At 38.7% G+C, this 21520-nt stretch overlaps 1 protein-coding gene across 1 annotated transcript in view; it reads right to left on the bottom strand.

The window, feature by feature from the left end:
- LOC124153258 (homeobox protein H2.0-like) overlaps positions 1 to 21520 on the bottom strand; it is a 126666-nt gene that overhangs the window by 56463 nt on the left and 48683 nt on the right. Inside the window, exons 4-5 of the mRNA XM_046526355.1 lie at positions 19103 to 19423; positions 14592 to 14911 (exon numbers count right to left, since the gene is read on the bottom strand). Coding sequence (XP_046382311.1) covers positions 14592 to 14911; positions 19103 to 19423 — 641 coding nt within the window. The remainder of the gene's footprint in view (positions 1 to 14591; positions 14912 to 19102; positions 19424 to 21520) is intronic.

Below are 21520 nucleotides of genomic sequence, written 5' to 3'. Positions count from 1 at the left end.
TCGAGTTGTCGTAAATCACGCGGACGCTTTAAAAGGACGCCACCGCGAGGACGGAAGAAAAGGGTTCGGGCAGAAGAAGAAGAAGTGTTTGCTTGCCTCCGCTCTCCCTCTCCCTCTCTCCTCCTGTGATCGCCATTATGTGACCCTGCGAAAGGGTGCTCGTACAAATTGTTTGCGCTAAAGGGTTGCGAAAAGGGGGAAGGAGGAGTTTGGGCTTCTGATCTCCCTCAAGTGGAAAGTTCTACTCCGCCCTGTGACATATCACGAGCTCCTATTACTCCGTAATGATCAGGAATAGTAAAAGAAACTCCCAACCCACCCAACAGTATTGAAAAATAGTTTTAGTATCCACTATCCACGGACTGCGTAAAATTAATTAGACACACTAATTATCAGTCACAAACTTTTTTCAAGATAAATCTCAGCGGCTAACTTATTGAGAGTAAACATCCTCAGTAAAAAATAGCCTCTGCTATAAGTGCAAATTCTGTCACCTGAGTGCGGAGAGTTGGAGACCGATATCGCATAACTCCAACTACGGCTCATTCCATTTAAACACAAAATGTATCAAATTCAAGCTCGCTATTTCTGTTACAACTAATGCTGTGAAAACGATTTTTATGCTGACTACAATTTTATTGTTTACGCAGGGATACGTAATTTTTCTGGTTACAACAAGGATGTATCTCATTAAAGAATTTGTATTAACATAACGGATGGAGATATTTTAGGCTCCTCTTCATATATATTCACCTTTTGACTTGTAAAATAGGAAAATGAAATCTCTTGCTATTCCGCTCAAATGCATTTATGTTATGAGATATAACACGATCTATTTTGTTTCAAAGTCAATTGATTGGTCTTTCAGATATTGGTTTCTAACTTGGGTGATAAAATTTTGCAAAGTGTTGTAGGAAGTTTTGTTAAAGGGACCCAATATTCTCGTTTTATTGGGCAATGTTAAAATCTCTCTTAAAGATACTCCGTATAGGTAGCGATAAAGATGTTTGCGAAAGATAAGTTCTGTAATAAATTTGAAATTGTTCATTTGCAGAACGAAACATTTTTTCACGTTTTTTTTTTGGATAAATTGAATGCTTTAAACTTGGGCAGCCAAAGGGCTCAAATCTTTTTATCTGTAGGAGTACTTACTGTTCTTAGCTCTAGGTATTTTTTTGTTTTTTAATGTTTATATCCTCCTTTATTTCATTTTTGTTAATTCACTCCCTAACTTAGATGGCAATAAGCTTAAATTAATATAGTCCATAGATAATGGCTATAGATAAACACATGGGTAGGATATTTGAAAACACGAAGACATCAAATTTTCAATTCGCAAGCTGTTTTTGAATTAGGGTAAACCGCGATCTTCCTGCCTTTCCTTCTGCGAATGAATGTGCTCACTTCCATTTCGGGTCACCTTCTAGATGGCGTCTCTCTTGTTAATACTCGAACACGAATGAATAGAAATTTCTTGCTCCAAAATTTTGCCTATACATTGCGGGCTCGCGGAGTCTCTGTTGCCGGCAGGTGTGTCATTATGATGACAAATGGCAGTAGGCCGGCCCCCTTTCACGCCCTGAGGCGACTTGCTTACTGGCTGCCTGCATGTGGAAGGGCTCTCCTACTTCCTCCATATGTCACCCGGGAGGGTTTAGAAGGGGTGGCTGGGGGGATCTTTATACTATAATGCGTGGTGTAGGGGGCGGGAGGCGGAAGAGGAATCCATCCGGAAGTGATGTCATGGTGATTTTATGCACGGCCCATCCCAATGGAGGCAGAGAAATGTTTTTGATCCGTTTAATCCAATCTTAAAGTCATTGTGGATTTATGGCGGATTCGGTGGGTTGATTTTGCATTGCTAATTGCGGAGACCAAAAGATCCGTTTATTTTTATTCATCCATCCATTCCTCTCGCTTAATTTCACCGGTATCCTCTTTAAAAAAAGCAAACTGGTTTTCGTGCGCTATTGCAGCGGTGATGCTGCTAATGGTCTATGACTAACAACTGTAAGTCCGAGTCATTTCCAACGGCGCAAAAAATACGGCTTCTCTGAATAATGCGCTCATGGCTCCATGTCACTCCCAAATTGAAAGACCAATTTTAAATGTCTAGCTATGGGCCTAATTATTTAAAAAGCGACAATGTCGTCTGTATTGGAGGTAAGGATGTTCTTTACTGGAAGATAGAGAATGGGATTAATTGCCTGAAGGAGGGGCAGAACGAATTGCTAGTTGAAGACATCGTGTAATAAAATACGTCCTCTTCATTACGGTACCATAAGTCTATCCTCCTTCATGAAAATCAACGTTTACAAAAGAATGTTGCTCTTATTCATAGCAAGAAAATTATCTCTAATATGTTTTTGCCAATTTTCGAAGTTCAAAGGATTCATTCCTAGTACGCTTTAGCTCTTGGAATCGATGGATTTTTATTTCTCAATGGTGTCATTATATGTCACCCATTTTTATTGCTATTTTTGAGCAACGACATTTTGAAAAGAAATTTAAAAATCCAGCAATTTACAGAAAATTAATTCGCAAGCCTTTTCCAGTTATTTATTTAAATGTAAATTTATTGTTTTCGGGAGACTGTTCTTTCTATTTATGTTGCATCCCTTTACTTCAACAACATTGGTGTTGGCCTCTGTCCCTGACACTGCCTCCTTTGCACAACAAATGTTGAATCCTCTTTGATACCAGTGACATTAATTCATCTGACTCTGTGTGCTCTGCCAATATACAATTTAAATTTCTCAACAAGACTAAAAGGCTTATTAGATTTTTAATCACGCTGAATTTATTTCATCTTCAGAAGTTCAATATTTGTCGTAATTCATTGAGCTGTGCCGGCATGTGCCTATTTCATTGTGTAATATGCCTAATATGCAATATGGAATGTGCCTAATTCATTGAGCTGTGCCGGAATGTTTTTTGAATTCAGGTTTATATTTGGAAAAAATGAGTCTTGGCTAAAAATCGCAGGTTTGCCTCCGTAATAATAAATTCCATTTGTGACAGAAACTTAATTCTTGGGTCGAATGATATGAAATGTTATTATCTTAAAGCTTTTTTAAAGCGTTATTTGATAAAACTGATAGAATTGGCATTAATCAGCATTTTCCATGTCAGACCGTGGTGCAGGTTGCATGCTGATTTCAGGATGACTTAACATACTATCGCCAACAAACATGTAAGAAATGATTTCCCCCCGAATTTCAGCATTTGCTTTCCTTCGTATTATGCTCTGGATTATATATGAATGGTGAAGTAATGGGAATTTAAAATACTTTCCATACGTAAAATAGATTGACCAGCGGCATTAAACATTCTCTAAGTTCATGTCCCCATGTTGAGTTAACATTTTAAGTACGACTAAGAATTTTTGCGCTGAGACACTATGTTAGACATCCCTTGCTTGCACATGCCTTTGCGTTTTATGCTGTAGTTTTTTGTGCCCCATGATGACGTTCTATGTAGACATCCTGCTAAATCACTCCCGAAGCAACTGTATTCCATTTCCACGCTCAGACGTCATCGCCCATTCTTCCTTAATTACGGTCACATCCCGTTCCTTTGCCTCAACCCCTTGCGTCCCTTACCCTTCCCTCTCAGTTCACTCCCTTAAGATTTTCACATTTTGAGACTTAAGTTTTCGCGAGGAATTTACGCAGTCACTTGTTTTTGGTCGCGGTTGGCATCATTTTCAGATTGTCAATTTGGGCATACGACCCGCCACCGATCGCAATCACTACCGTTACTTAGATGATCCTCCTAGCGCAGTCCTCATATTCCATGCCCACTTTTCGGTTATCAACCCTTCGCTTTCCTTATACACTTAAACGTGTGCAACACTTCGAATAAATTTCCACTACTGCTGCAACGAAAATAATCAGTTTTGGGATGGTTCAATGCACCCCAAAAATCTCGTTTATGGGTTCATGCTGCGAACACACCGATCGGCAACTGTTATTGGACACAGACCTTCGATCACACTCATATGCAGATAGCACCTTCATACACTTTATTACAGAGGTATCTCCAAAATACTCTATTCAATTTCCTGTCTTGCAATGAGACTCGATGAAGACTTGAAGTATGCATAGGTACCTTATAACATATAGCACGGGAACTACTCTGTATTTATGAGCATTTTTAGCATATGAAAACGAGAAGTATAAACATTTTTTTCTTACATCACCAAAACCTTAATTCAGAGCATAAAAATCGAGCTTAATTTTAGTGAATGGTATCATTATGATCTAATACAATTTCCAGCGGGATTCATGTTTTACTCTCCGTTACAAATGATAAAATTACCTGAAAAAATAAGACCATGGGACGAATCGACATATGGAGGCACAAAGGAAAGAATTGTAGAAATTATTTTCAAACTGAATTTTAATTGATATTCAAGCGATTGTTTTCTCTTTCTCCCTCGCAATTACATTTAAAGGAAAAAACGGACTATGACCACTCAAATGTGAATCTGAATAAAAAATGAGACAATTTAACGCCAATTGCATTAAAATTCATTTGTTGTATTCCACGTTAAACCGTTACCTATTAAATCTTTGAAAGCCTTATATGATATTTATGAGGTAAAGTGAAAAAACTGCTTGTTTCCAGCATACGAACTTCAATAAGAGTTTAAAAGATTAATAAAATAGATAGTTATTTAATGAAATTGGCTATTATTGAAAGTCAATTTTGTTTGTTTATTTTGCGTCAAACCTCGGAAACCAGGATCATCATCATATAATGAAGAGGGTGCAGTTGGTGCACTATGGCGGCGCAATAACCAAAATCAGAGACCAGCTTTGAAATCACGAGTTCGATATCACTGTGGGAAACAGCAAAGTAAATAGGCACCTGTGAGTAGATTGTATTAAATCCTAATGCTTTTCCTTCTTCCTGATTACTTATTTTTTGGACAAAAAATTTTCAATCGAAAAAAATAAACAAACGATATCGTCATTGCAGTCAGCCACTCAGCCCAACCGGATCCATCAGGTGATCTAGATTTCACCCATTTTAGTCTATGCCCCCATGTGCAGAAACCTATGCGATCTCTTGTTTATGTTTCCTATAGGGTATCCGACAATGGTCACCTTAAAGTGCAACTCAGTTGCTACGTAACGTTCCACAGGAGCTTAGCCTCTCTCCTCCTCTCTTTTTTCCCCTACTCCTTCCACTTTGCTTGCTCTACTTAAAAGGAATTCTGTGGGGGGGGGGAGGCTTCCCACCCCAAGGCGCCTCCCCCACCCCCTCAACCCCTTCTTCGCCTCTGGAACGGGGGCGAGATATTGTTTGCCGTAATGGAAGGAAGGGGCTGGGGGAGGGGGCGGTGGTCTCCATCCCACACTCTTGCCTCTTTTATTTCTCATCTCCGCAAACCTCCTCCCCCATCCACACTCACCGGGAAAAAGGGCTTTTTTTGGGGGTGGGGTTGGGGGATAAGGCGCCCTCCATCAAAATGACTCCAGTTCCATGTAACGACCACCGCTTATGTACATTTTTATATTTATTTACGGTCACACACACACACACACACACACATATATCATCTCGCGCGTATGTATTTATATATAGTTTTAATATATGAAAACTCAAACATGTATATATCTTCTATTTATATAAATATACATAACGTGCATATATACAGGATATTTTGCTGGAAGGTGGTGTTTCCTTAGTCTCATACCAACCCCTCACCCCCCAGCGAGCCTCCCTCTTTTTACCCACAATGCTCTCCCTTCGACGACGCTCCCAGAAGGGAGAACGGAGGAGAGGGAATTACGCGTTGTTATTGGCTGCAGCTGTTACGGGCAGATGACGTCACGTTTATGTGCCCATGGATTCATTTGAAGGCTAATAATGACGGCTATAATTTAATATTGTTGCGGAGATGGAAATGGGACTCCGGCGAGGCGGGAGGACCGCCGCGCATATTGAATATTTGGGGTCCTTTAAGGGCTCACGTGGACGGGCCCTCAAAGATTAAATCACCACGTGATGGAGATAGTGCCACGCTCAATTTACTTTTGCAAAGGAATGTGGGAAACTCTTACGCCTTAGTTCGGGGTGCGCTCTTCCCTCGCCTATGCAAACTAACGTTGGGGATTGAAGTTTTACGTGATGGCTGGGGGGGGGGGGGCGCAATCTCATTGTAAAATATGTTAATAAAATCCGTTGCAATATCTTTGAATTAATATATGCATTGATACCTATAGGAAGACCTATTGGATGCTGATTGAGGGGTCCAGTGTTCAAATCCTGGGTGAGCCTTTTTGAGACCCCAACCAAAAATCCACGAAGTGCGAAGTAGGACAGGAAAGAAAGTCCCTTATACTGAATGCATGAAATGCACAAGCCAGCGGCTAAAACTAGAATGGGCTCTTACCTAATCCATCGAAACCAATCTTCGGGTTGAAAAATTGAGTGATCTGTAGGAATAAAATTATTTTGTTCAAGATTTTTTGAAGAAATTGAGTTTCTTAAATATTACCAGCCATAAAGGTTCAAACCTTTATATATGCAGGAATATTTTTCGTGAGCTATTGGCATTCTTTCCAAGACGGCAGTGACTTTTAAATTAAAACGTGCAATGAATCGTTAGCAGAGGGAAATGGAGCACACGAATGAGGAGAATGTCTTCGGCAGACCTGAATTCAATCACAGTTTTTAAAGGAAATAAATATCCATGATCGACGTTTACAGAAGACGACGTAACGACGTATCATATGCAATTTGTTATAGATGTCGCTATCTCCATAGTAGAACTTCATCAAGTTATTCTCCTACGATATAAGGAATGTAAAATGAAGGTTTTTTCCCAAATGGTACTTAATTTATTTTACTACGAGCGTAATGCGCCCGCTCCCAGCGGGCCTCTCCCGCTCTTTTCAATGCAGGTCCACAGAGGGATAGGCGCGTTTCTAATTTTAAAATGTAGAAAAAAAGGCAGAGTCTTATGTACAAATTTTATTGGAATGTTCATGTACAAATTGAGTTCAGAGGACCTCTTTAAACACAACAATGGAAGTAATTACACTATCCTCTGTTAAACGCACATGATGACTCATACTAACAAGCAACAGGAGAATTGAATGTGGAATCAGCCGCATTTTGACTAAATTTATTTAAAGAATGCGAGATATTGTTGCAAATGAGCAAATGAATAAGTTTGTGCGCCGTTAACGTCAGATATATTTACCGGTTTTTGTTTTTTTTTTAATTATTTAAAAACCAATTTTAGGAAACAATAGCAATATTTAGGAAGTAAGATTGCCGTCGCATGTTATCTGATAAATTCTGTGCATTTTGGTACCTCATTTGTAGAGTTTGGTTGCGTATAAGTTGAGAAAAAGGTATCTATACAGTAGAAATAATATAGAAGATTGTTTGTTGATTATTATTCCATCATCATTATCGGTCAGTATTCCGAACCGCTTATTAGTGAAAGAGAAAATGTTTCGTGAGAAATTTTTTTATTTCCTTTTCTATTTCCTGTTATTATCTAAAAATGCGAATATTTCACGGCTTAAAAATCCTTTGCCTTGACTGGGATTTTGAATTCGAATCTCCCGAAATCGAAGTCCTACCATGTGAATAGTCTTGGCATTTTCTTCCTCCGCTCTGAGTTTTAGGCTGCAGAGGAAAAGAGGATTCGTGCTTCTAGGCGTACCACGCCACATCACGGCATGTTTGTGCCCATTGCTCCACAGTTTCAAGGCAAAAGCTAGAATATTGAACGCCAGGGCCATCAGCATAGACATTTAATATTAGGAAATACCTTGGACAAGTTAGCGGTGTACCTTAACGGAGTGACCTGAATGTGCTCTTAATGTGCAAGAATAAAACAGAGGAAAAGTCACTTGCCTTGCCCGAGATTCGAGCCCGGATCTCAAACCTTTTCTTACTTTGAGTGTGCTTACCGGCGACTCCGTTAACAGGCGCGCCGCTAAAGTTTGCGGTAATTCCATGAATTATTTTCTAAGTGTTATTTTATTTCAAAAAATAATAGTAATAAAACTATCGCCCAGCTAAGCATAAGCGTCATTTAAATGGTAATTTAAGGGATAACTATAAGGGCGGCTTCGAGGATCCGTCCGCGTAGACATTCGTGCGTGCGGCAAAAAGGGGGTCTGAGAATTTGTCGGAGACAGAAGAAGAGCGCGCCCCGCTATTTCCATCGTGCAGCGGCATGAGGGGGTGGGGGTGGGGGAGGGGGTTATTAGGTGGGGATGGAAAGGGCGGATGGCAGATGGCGCCACGGAAGAGCCCTGGCGGCAGCCGATATTAGAGGTTGGGGGGGAGGAATGAGGCTATTACGGAAGGTTTTCTCTCGGGGTTAATCCATATAAAGCAATTCCCTTTTCCCCTTCGCACGGAGTGGAAGTAGCCGAGAACACACGAAAGAGAGCGGGCAATGATTCTCCGACGATGAAGATGTCATCTCCACACTCGACGAAAGGAAGGGACCTTTTATCCCTTACTCCCGTGTCCCCTCTCCACCTCGGCTGAGACTAAGGGCGTCCTCCAAAGTGCCAATAATCAAGTTTACTCGATTTCTAGTTCACTTGATGATGTAAGACAACAATCTCATTAGGAAATGTACGAAATACCTCAAAGGGAGGAGGCCTCTAGCGGAATATAACATCGGTAAAATGGGTACCATGTGTACTTTTGGAAATACGATGCTTAATTTTTCAAACTTGACGATGACCGCTAGGTGTCTTTTCTGTTGGAGATGGTTCGTAAACTGACATATGAGGCCGTTTTCCTTCGTCATCAAGTGAACTTATTATTGGCGCTTTCCAAAACGCCCTAAAGCAATGCTAAAAGGGGAAAAGTTCCAGCAAACAGAACAGTGCGCTATGCTAAAGTTAAAATTACTGACCTCTACTATTTATTTTAAATAGTTAAGCATTAATGTTGGTATCTTGAGAAGGAAAGAACATGCGATAAAGAGCATCGAAATTTGTGTACAAAACATACGGAATAGAAATCCACTTCCTATAAACAGAAGGGGAGTCTTATCGGTAGCCTAACGTGCCTTAATTCAGAATAATGTTTCCTTAGAGTACTGACCTTACTGCTGCATGGATGATAATTATAATGGCATGTATCGCGCGTAGTACCTCCATTTGTAGCCTCTTCCTAGATGAAAAAGTAATGGACTGATATCTTTAAGTTTACAGTAAGTAACTTATTTGTGTCTTGCCACTTAATTTTACTTTAAAAAAATAACCTGATCAAAGGTTTAAAAACCTACTGCTTATTGAAGGAAATACGATTTCATATTCATTCATAATGCTTCATCTAGAGGCATCCAATGAATTGGTATTAAGAATATCAAGCCATGCCCCTAAATTAAATATAAATATCCACTTCTGGTAAACGTAAGGGTGAATAATATATCTACTTTACTGCACCCCAAACCTGAATCATGTAAGTTCTTGTAAATAATGACCTGCTGCTAAATAAATAATAATTATAATGGCAAAAATTACATGTAAGAAATGCGTCTTTAGTCTCTCAATCGATGAAAATATCACCTCTTATGTGATGGTATCTATACTCGTTTCACAATACTTAAAGGATGACCCCTTGGGTGTAGTTACTTCTTCTCGCACATCATAATGTTCTTGTATCCCATTACGGCATAACGTACCCTATATTCATGTCGCTATGCCATGAGAAGCTCTTTGCCCGTCCCCGTAACAAGTGCTGCGTGGTATTCCCCACCCTCCGGACCTAGCGAGACATACAATCCCACCACCCCTACTACCCCTACCCTCCCCGACTCACTCATCTCCTTCAAGGAGAAATCCACCGAGAAATGAAGTAAATGCATAAATTCCATGAAAATTTCAACTTATGCCCCTCTGGCTGTACTCACCGACATTGTGACTACATTGGTTTTTCCATGACACATTGCTTCGATATTAGGTACTCTGAAATCATTACCCACCTTTTACAATTTTTAAGCACTACCAGCTATACTCTAATATACCGGCTATAATGGGAAAAAACACATATCAACTAACATAGGAACACAATTTCAATAAAAATCGTGTATTTTGGGCGAAATTTCATTGAAAAAATAGATATATACGATATATCGAAATACGTTATATACGAAACGGAAGCATAAATATGAACATATTTCTGACTTATCCGTCAGCAATTAATGTAAGCATATTTAAGTTGGAGCGACAGTCCACAGGAAACACTGCAAAAAGTATTGAGTAAACAATGTTCAGTAGTGTGTGATCCCTTTATTTTCATAAAAGATTTGAGTGATATCTCATTCTATGCATTAAATTAAAAACGAAATTTACTTTAATACCACTAGAGACTAATTATGAGAACTTTCAATTGCGTTTAATTGGAAGGGAGAACGAATTCTAGATCCGTCTTAAGGAGAACACGAAGCGTAGAAGGAGTTAACGCGAAGCCAGCTGAAGTCATAACGATCAACGGCATTTTACGTTTTTTTCCGAAAGCGTGGAATATAAATAAATCGAAAATTCGAGTCAATTGTTCACCGTGGCTGCCGAAGTTTTCCCGCAAATATTCATAATTAGAGACCTGTTCAATTAGATGCAGAGCAATGTGGCTTGCGGGGTGAACTCCCACCCCCCCTTGGTCTTCACCTGCCCACGATAGGAGATAAAAGCTGAAGCAGCAACATCAATGACAGGAAGGAATATCGAGCAAAGTAATCACTTGAATCACCATGGCTACAGATAAGGCACTGGATGCAGTGAGTTTGAAGCGCATGCTCAGAGAACATAGACGAATATGTTGAGAGTGAGAAGGTTAAAATTAGAATGGAAAATTATAAACAAAGATATCGTACTGCCCTCTTATTTTATCTAACAGATGATGATTGCAAGGAAATCGAAACATGTGTTGTGGACTGTTAAATAACATTTTTGGGTATTACAATATCTTTGTTCATCATTCGATGTGCTGTCTCGCGATATCTGTCCGGAAAAAGTTGACTTTATCAGAATGGAAAAGTAGTATCCCATGTTCCTTGAATCTAATGTATACCATGTTGATCGGCTCATTATTTTGTTTTGCTGAGTTTGATTTAGGCAAGCTCGGAATAGATAGAACAGGAGGGGTACTTGAGTTTTGCATACGAGACCAAGAATAAAATGAAAAAATCGGGTATCGTGTAATAGTTCATCTAGCTAACTAGTTGTAGCTTACGCTCTTGCGAGTGATTTCTTCCTTCGATGATCGGTTTTCTTCGAGCGAAGTAATGAACCAAAATTTTAATGGAGCCTGGAACTCGTGAGAAGTGGGCCGCGGCGTTAAACGTTTTTTTTATTTTAAAATTTCGAGAAAACGATTGAATGAAGAATTTTTTCCGCCGTAAATTAACTTTCCCTAACTTACGCCGAAATCTTATTTTGAATTAGGTACGATTTCGAGTCTCGATGATCGACTCCAATTTGATACCCGGATTTCGGACATTGCTTTCCTAAACTAATGTTCTATGAAGTTGATAAGATGATTATAGAATCTTATTTATTTACAATAAGATGAAGCGGGTATCAAGTGATGTAAAACGCATAACCCTAACAATGCTATTACATATCATTCAAGTCGCCTCTCAAGCCACTAGATTCTGAACCACCATTGTCTTCCCAGAAATACGCGTAATTATCCCATCACTTTCACACATTACTTACTTTTAAGTGGAGGGAAATATTGGCCTCCTTAAAACGTCACAGTTGACTGAGCATACCGACACGGACATACAGGCGTAAATACAATTTAGACTTTCCCGCCAGCATTTCACCCCCATCGTCGCAATTTTCGCCATTTCCGTCCCGTTTAGGAGAGGGATGATGTCGCCAAGGGTGTCGGACCTTTTAATGAACACCCTTTCCTTTCACTCTCAAACCCTACCCTTTCTCTCTCTCTCCCGCCCTCTCTCTCTCTCTACCAAAGCAGGGTCTCTAACTTCCCCTGACACCCTGCAAACCCCCCCCCCCACTGTTCAGGGCGGTGTGGTGTCTGAAAGGGTTTGCAAGGCGCCTTTGGCGCACACCCCCAAAGGGTAAAATGAGGGAGGGGATGTGGGGGGGGAAGAGGTGCCTGTGTCGGGCCTCACCCTTCCGCCCTCTGCTTGCCGCCTTCGCCGCGGGCGGCGCTAGGGTTGCCACTTTGCCGCCTTTTCTAACGGCGCCGTTTACACTCCGCTGCGCGCCATTTGACGGCTATGGCGGAAAGGATGAAATAATCCCTCATTGCTTTTGGAAGCCTTATCGGTGCGCAGGAAACGTCCTTAACAGTTCGCCATCAAAGGAACGGTGGAGGAAGAACTCGGAAGCCGCTCTCGAAGGAATAATGATATTGAGTGGATTCCGAGAGAAAATATTTTATTAGCGTGCGAGGGCTCCACAATCGTTTACGATCTCCATCCTATCATCGTTTCCAGTAAATAACAGTCAGTAATACTCCAGGCAAGAATGTTAGCCCAGATCAATTATTTCTCGCATTAATATATGAATATTGTCTGAAAACGAACTTCAGTGCACATCGAACTAAAATGTTTATTATTTTATCACGGTCCAAAAGTCAAAGCTAAAATAAAGTTAGCATATATTGGGTAGAACGATAGTATCCGTTTGATAGCCGGCTTGTGATAGCATTCGATATCATGAGCACACCATCCGTTATCATTTCATGGGTAAGTAATTAAAATAAAATGTGTTTCCGATGGGAAATGCATGTTATACGATATTCTGAATCTGAATTCCTGTTGCTGACGAAACTTACGGGTTCTCATCATTAATTACGTCCCACAAAAAAGCTTTATAAGTCATCCCTTATAAAATGAAATTTACTTGCTTCTGAATATTCAATGAAAATTTTCTTATGATTAAGAATACATAATAAATGCAGCCATACTTACTTTAAATTTTACAATCATCTGCCTTCAGAAAGCTCACTATTCGTTTTTTATGTCACACCGTTTGAATAAGGACGCAAACTAGGCATAAAAAGTATTGACTGAATTCCAACCAATACGGTGTGGAATAAAACCACCATTGAAGATGTAATATTAATTAGTAAGAGTACTTATTTATTTATTATCAATTTCCCCGTAAACAGCACATGACGGCCTTTTACAACGAGGGTTTCCGATATTAACAAAGTACAACACAAACATCCATGCCCTGGATAGGGATCACCTACCCAGGCGGGATTCTAACCCACGACCTACGGTTTGGCAGGCGAGGACTTCACCCCACCGCCACCGAGGCCGGCATTATGATGATGAATTGATGCTTTCCTGACGAATAATGTGGATAAATTCTTCTCGGTATTCCCACTGGGTCAATTTATCCATAAACAAATAGCAAATGCTACCAAATATGGACGGTAATATACATTTGTAAACTTGTATGATGACAATAACGGTAATTCTGCAAGGGAAAATTCACCCAAATCCTAGGAATATCATAAATAAAAAGCAAACAGTAAAAAAGGGAAATGACAAAGAGTAATTATCATAAAGAGTACAGAATTACCGTTATTGTCATCATCCTAGTTTATAATATATTATACCGTCCGTATTCGGTGGCATATTTTCGAATGGTGAAACTGTGGATCTGTCTCATTTAATTGTTAAAATTGACCAAAATAAGGAATTTTGACGCAACTTCTAAACCGAATAGGACGATTCGTTGGACAATTTCAATTTATGATCCATAATATTAATAAATGAAAAGTAACTGGCAATTTTAATTAAGCACTATGTTGGAATTCTGCTTGATTAAGTAAGAAACAACTGTATATTATCCTTCTTATACCAAAGTTCCACCATGCACTCAATTGGAACACCAGGATCATCTTGATAGAGAAAGAGAGAGAGAGAGAGAAAGAGAGAGAGAGAGAGAGAGAGAGAGAGAGAGAGAGAGAGAGAGAGAGAGAGAGAGAGAGAGAGAGAGAGAGAGGACACACTGTTCTAAAAAAAATAGTTTTAAAAATGCCTGGCTACAATTTAGGGTGTTTCTGGCTAATTTTGGGTCACTGAATCCGAAAATGACCTCCGTTTTTTTCTACCACCCTCCATTTTTACGAAAAACCCCTAAATCAGGGAAAACAACCCCCTCTCTAAACTTATCGCTTTTCAAGGGACTTTTACTAATGTTATCTGCTTCTGATTGAAAAAAGTGACGTTTTAAGGCTATCAGGGTCAAGAGAGAGAGACAAACTTCACTGGGGTTGAAAAGATTTAGGGGGTGGAAATAGAAGAAAAAAACTTAAAAAAACATTAAAATAACCATTTTTCTTTGTTTTTTTTATGACATATGATATGGTAGCTAATGGAAAAGTTTTTTAAGGAATGAATACACTGTTCACCTGTTATTTTGTAAAGGATTAATATAACATAAAATATAAGAGGGGTAGGGGGGTATACGAGTGATACCACTCTCTAGGAAGTGGTATAAAGAGCTGCCAAAAAATCTGAACACAAATCAGATTTGTCAAAATATTATTGTAACAGCGTTTGGGGGCTCATGATTTGACAAGGAAAGGAAGGAAGATGGGAGACTAGCCTGTGAGTCCTTGAGGCCCAGCTTTTCCGCTAGTTTCTTCCTGTCCGGCTTAGAGATGTACTTTTGGATCTGGAATCGTCGCTCGAGTCCCTTGCGCTGCAGGTCGGAGAAGACGGCACGACGCATCATGCCCCGCCGTGGCTTACCCCGCGCACTTCCCGCCCACGGGAAGGACCCCGGCAGCGGGAACACTGACCCCGGGGGCCCGACGCCCGGGTGGTGGTGACCCCCGGACTGCTGGTGGTGCGGATGATGGTGCGGGTGATGGTGCGGGGGACCGCTCCCCCTGGAGCCAACTTGCGAAGCCGCGGCTGCCGCCACTAGGCGCGGGAAATGAGGAGGGTACATTTAGAGACAAAAGCGAGGGTATTAAAGGCAAAAAGGAAACATACAAAGGAATCAGAATTGACTCCATTCAAAAATGTATTCATAAATTTTGGCTATTCTGTAACCAATTAAATTTCCAGAGAAAAAAATCTCTGGCTTTATGTGATTTTCCAGACTAGTCCGAGTAAAAAGGAATTTTACTCTATGCATAGACCGCGTGACCAGTGGCGTAGCCAGGAATTTCGTTCGGAGGGGTCCAAAACTAGGGGGGAAATTTTTTTGAAAAATCGGGCACCAAGTAATGGGTTTTAAACTAATTTTAACACTTTTCATAATCGAAAAAACTTAATTTATTAAAGAAACATTTTGTAAATTCCTGATTATTCAATATTTTGTTTCCTTTTATGAAGGACAATAATTGTGTTTTTATATTTCGGGGGGGGGGGGGGGGGTTCCGTACATCCCCCCTAGCTACGCCACTGCGCGTGACTAATGTGAAGGTAATAAGAGCAGTAGGTGATAAGCATAGTCCCCTTCTAAAGCTTAAAGACTACACGGTGAATTATCATGCGAATGAAATCATTCGCACGGGCGTCATTCACGGAATCATGCGAGTAAAAATAGAACATGTTCTAATTTTCACTGAATAATCATGCGTATGACGGTTCATTTACAAATTTTTTCGTTATACACGGCGAATGATTCCATTCGCATGATGATTCATCATCCATAGCGGCCTTTAGAATAAGAAGGAGCAACTTAATCGGTAACATAATGAGGCACCATGGTCTAACGATAACAATTTCTGGAGGACGAGATGAGCGGCATAGGGAGGCCTCAGATAAGATGCATGGGATGCATGCATACAAAGATAACAAAGATAGCAGTTGTAATAAAAAAACAGACATTGAAAACCTCAGTAAAATTTATTTTTATTTAATCAATCAAAATTAATGGTAACTAGGTGTGTTTATACCTTAGTAACATAATATCAATAAATATGTACATAGTTAAAGTAAGTCAAAATGTTTTGTGTATTCTGTACCCAGGAGACAGCTGCAAAGCTGGGAACTGCGGAAAACAACAACGAGAAATATACTTGGACTTGGACTGTATTCTGTTCTTTTATATATAAGTGCATATTTTAAATTATATTATTGTTAAAAAAACGCTATGGAAACATTTATTTATGTAAAAATATTGTGCATCTTTATTATCTTTGTCTTTTATATTGATCTTATGTTTTTTCTTTCATAGCCCTGATGATGGTTTAAAATAAACAGAAACGTTGGCTAAAACGTTTTTGCATAGCATACGTCGACCTACACTCCAAGAAATATTTTAACATAAATTATACGAGGTCAAGATAAGGAAAAAAATAATTATTTAGGGAAAATACTATTTTTTCAAGTAAATAATTTTAAAAACTAATAAAGAGCTGTTACAGTTTCTTTAAGATGTTGATTTCTCTCTCCTTTTCCATGCCTAAATCTTTCCTACAACTTGAACAACCATGGCTTGCCCCTCTTCCCCCAAGTTTTCATCCTGGGTACGCCTTTGATAAAATGCACAAGGCAGGCTGTGAATGATTTAAAACAGAAGTATACTTTGAGACTTAAAAGACTAGGTGAGACTAGAATGGAAGTGCTAGCTATATATCTAATATTTTAATTATTTACGGTGATGAATATGACGAGGCTTCACAGAAACTTAGAAGTAAAATTATCTAGGCACTGAAAATCTAATGAGTTCCTGGCAAACAGTGCTAGAAGAAAGTTAGGAAGGGAATGACTTATTTCTAAATCAGCATTTCATTTGCTAGCGCCGGTAGCGTTTCACTTTGCAAGTTTTTTTAAATGTGTGAATCTAAGAAACACTTCTTATAAAAGTCGATAAGCTTGGTAGTTGCATAGGCATAGAGTCAGTTCTTTTGAAAAACCGGTGAAAAGTACTCGTTACTTTTGGATATGTCATATTCTTCTTAGCTTTTCTTCGTTCCTCTTAAATTAGTCAAGTTGAAAAATCTTCCAATCATCCCGATATAATTATTTATTTTCTATGGAAGTCATGTTAAACATGTCTCATCACTAAAGTTCATCGATATGGTCAAAGTCCACTCTGGATGACAACAAAATTTCAATGTGTTTTATATGTGCCTTGCCGAAGTAAGCTTCCTCGGTAGCAAGCATACGCTGGGATTGGTACACTCTCCCACTTTTCCTGTAATATTTTATTTTTGCAGACTATATACGCAATTTTAAGCAATGTGTGATAAGAACTCTTACAAATTATTCTGCTAAAGTGGATTAAAATGCTATAAAATATATTATTTGTGTATATGAAATATAGTGCTTGACATAAATTTGTATTGCTCAATATTAAAATTGAAAAAATAATGAAATAAAAAGTATCGTAAATAAATTTAAAAATACATAATTGAGTAACAGACTAGGTATGGAATGATCAAATATGGAAGATAAGCCTTATGAGTTGAAATGTGAGAAAAAACCGCAATTCATTTTTATACCAATTATAATTTTTTTAATGTTTGACTTTTCAGGTTTTAGTCATTCCATGTAGCTCCGTATATTATTTAAGGAATCGTTCCGAATGGAGAAAGAGTCAACCATCCGGTATACCCGACAGCGGCGCCAAAACGGAAAAATAAACAACTACGTGAAAGTATCATAGATTATATCTATTCCTCAGTATAAGATTAAAAAAATCGACAGAAAGAGTCAAACTTTTTGGTAGACTCATAGTTTTTATCAATTCCTCAGTATAAGATTTAAAAAAATCAACATTTAAGGTAGACTCATATGTAAACAATGATTTTGGATTATTCCTTTGCAGGATATTGTAAAAAATCCACAGGACGAGTCAACCTTTTAGGCATACTCAATCAATTTGGTTAAACTCTCACAAGACATTAAACTCTCACTTGCCAGTAAAAAACTCAAATCTAATCAACAGAAAGAGTTAGTTAACCTCTGACGTATACTCAACTATGAACTTCAGATTTGGTTTAATGCTCATTATAATATTTATAATAAATCGACCGACCAATTTGGTAGACTCTACAAGTGGCCCTGTGTACTTGCACGTAGTTGTTTACTTTTCCGTTTTGGCGCTGCTGTCGGGTATACCGGATGTTTGACTCTTTCTCCATTCTCTAAAACTCTTATTTAAGTCCCTTTATTTGCAGCATTTTTCGACTAGGGCCACCTGTGTGCCAACCTTCGAGAGTTATTCCATAATTTCGCCGCAGTAATTAAACCGTTGAAAGAGGCGTGGTCATATGGTGCGACCAGATTTTTGGCGATGATAATAAAAATAATACCTTGCCTCGCCTAAAACCAGCAAAAATGCTGTGAAAATATATTTTTTTGAAATAATAATAATATCGCTTATTTTCGTAGGCACTGGGGCCCATGAGAAAATAAAAGTACAGCTTTCTACATTTCCATCTTCGAAGATAAATAGAAGTAAAAAAGTAAATAAATATAATTACAGACAAATGCAACCAGTGCAGATCGCCAAGAGCATGAAGAAAAAACAATAATATATTTTCAACAAAAAAATAAATAATCGCACTTTGATGTAACATACTAATTACAAGAATTTAAGGTGACAATACGTTATGACAATTATGTCAAAGAAACATTTTTTTAAAGAAACCATAACATTAGGATAAAACTGTGATTTAGCACAATTCTAAATTTAGTTGACCATTTATTCACATATGTATCAATAAAAATAACAATAACAATAATAATAAGAATTAGGCTAAATATGAATATAAACAAAAGAAATTCAACTTGAGGTTAAGGAGGCATTCTTCAGAAACCCATATGTGCTATGCAGGTTCGAAGATTTTCGCGGCGTAGATTAGATGATCTCTGCATTCTATTCGGGTTTTCACCGCGTTCGTTGTGTTTTAGTGGCAGCTGTTTCGCTGATAAGGCGAGAAAATTTTCCTCACCTTCGACCTGAAGACGCTGACTGCAATGTCAGCGAAACTGCTGTCACTAAAACACAACGAACGCGGTGAAAACCCGAATAGAATGCAGAGATCACCTATATGTGCTATGATTAAACCTATTGATATTTGTACTGCTTCTTATTTGGACTGGGAGAGAGTTCCATATTCGTGAGGCGGTTACTATTTGTCGCGGAGTTCTTACCTGTGAGGTAGGGGTTGCGGCAGGAAGCGAGGAGGCTGTGGAGGTGGTGGTCGAAGACGAAGGAGGGCGGTGCGGCGGCGGCGGGCCGCGGGATCGGCTTGGCCACAGTCACGTGACAGGGGGACGCGGCGGCCGGAGACGACGCCGACGACACGGAGGAGGCGGCCTGCGAGTGCGGCGGCGGCACCGGCATGGGCGGCGACGCGTAGTGCAGGAAGGGGTGGTGCGCGAGGTGCGAGGGTGCGGCGCCATGCGGCGGAGGGAGCAGGTGGTGCCGCGCGTGGTGCCGGTGAAACACAGTGGGGCAATCCGAGAGGCCATCTGCGGGAGACAAAAGGAAGTTTTAGTCGACTAATGCATTGTTTTGTATTCACAAAAAGAAAGCCTATTTAAAGACGAAGAACAAACAAAGTCGAAAGGTTGAATTTAAATTCTAAAAGATATTAAAAGTGAAAATGTAAGCATACTACAACAGTAAACAATAAAAAGTTATGATACTTTTTCAAACAATTTATTTAGGGCTTAAAAAAATAAAAATAAAAGATTTATGAGTCGTGTGAAAAAGTACCATAACTTTTTATTGTTTTCAATGGATTTTCACAAAGTTAAGCCAGAAAAAATCGAGTTTATACTACAAGAGAACAAAAATCATGCTGGTAGATTAAAAGAGAGATGGATAAATAACGATTGTATGTATTGGCGGAATAGGACTGTAGGAAGCTAGGAGAGATTTGCTTTTTGGGTTCCTTGTTAGAGGTTCAAACGTTGCAACTGTTCCTCTTGAGGCCAAAAATAGATTAACGCAAGAAAAGAAAGCCTTTCAACTGAAGAAAAGTTTCCTCGTATAAAGCAGTGGGTATTATCCCCTATTCAAAAAAATAAACATCTTACCTTTGAGGTATTTATTTGTTTATAAGGTCCTTAGAGTATTTTATATTAGAGGTGGTGAAAAGAACTTACCAATATCGCATAAACTCCGACATTGTAATACTTTTCACATACCCAGGCCAAGAACAGAATTATTTAAACAAAATTACCTATTCCTGGGACCGAAAATTTACTGTGAGTTACCAAAATACATAACTGACGAAATGAATGTATACAGATATTGCAAAAGGGTAAAGATGTGGTTGTTTGCTCATAATGATGTATCACATTTGCTTAGGTGAATGAGGTATTGTGATGAATGGAATGAGATTCTATTATTGTTTTATGTTAGTTAGTGGTTTCATATTCTATGTGTTTATTTATATATATTATATTTACATATTATATATGTTTCATATGCTAGGGAACTTATTATTTCTCAATACGAATGATCCAGCAAGGTATCATTTTTTGTGTAATATGTACAAAAGCACTCTAACTGAAGAACGAGTCGGTAACCCCAATGCGGAGTATTAACTCCAAAGTGGTTCCCGTTGCCATATAATTCTTAAAATTTATATTTGTGCGGAACAATAAACATTATTATTATTATTATTATTTGTCTGGAGACTAGGTTGAAATTTCTGAATTTATTTTCATGGGAGTGTGCTCGCGTAAGAATGTGAAAGATGGACTCAGAGGAGAAGTGAAAGAACAAAATTTGAAGGAGCAGAAATGTGGCTTATTGTTAGTAGGAACGTTACACACTGACCCACAACTTATCTAGGTGGACCAAAAGAAAAACTAATGAGCAAGTACTGAATGAAAATCACATAGAAGTAAAACTATTCAGAAGAGAAGATGGTTATAGAAGGAAATTACGTAAAATGATTAAAAATTTCGATCACGATGGGAAAGTATTTTCATTATTATTAATTTCAAATAAAAGAATAGCTTATCATATGATTTTACAATGCAGTGTAATGACTGTACGTAGGGGCCTGGCGCATTTTTAAGCTAATATGTTATTTCAATGATTATACAGTTTACCGGGACTCTGTTGTAGTGTAAAAAAGTCAGTGAATACTACTAACTCATTACCATTATTAAGTATAATTTACCACCAATATCGACCGGTTCAAAATTTATACATTTTTTGTGAACACTGAACTTGCATTTACCTATTGGACACGATAACATTTTCGTATAGCTTTGAGCGCTTTCAACGCTGTTACGGTGAGCTATTACTCGCTCCAACCAGTGAGTTTACAATGGAGAATGAATTTTTTGCCCACTCTGTACTTTGCATGAAAAAAAAAGTTGTAGCTAAAATATGACGGGTGAAAATTATCTTGTTCTCATTACGATGTAACATTTTATGCATACTGATTTCTTAAAGCAAGGAGAAAATTCTTTTGAGCCCAATCGAAGTAGTAAAATAACATAATATACATTAATGTTTGAATAAATTGATAATCCATATGGGTGGGTGAGGAACCAAGGGGTACAAGTGATTTCTTTTATCTGTGCAGCGTAAGGTATAGAAATTAG

The sequence above is a fragment of the Ischnura elegans genome, chromosome 2 (assembly GCF_921293095.1).
Source record: "Ischnura elegans chromosome 2, ioIscEleg1.1, whole genome shotgun sequence".
Taxonomy (NCBI): Eukaryota; Metazoa; Arthropoda; class Insecta; order Odonata; family Coenagrionidae; genus Ischnura; species Ischnura elegans.
This window is presented reverse-complemented; position numbering and strand designations above follow the sequence as displayed.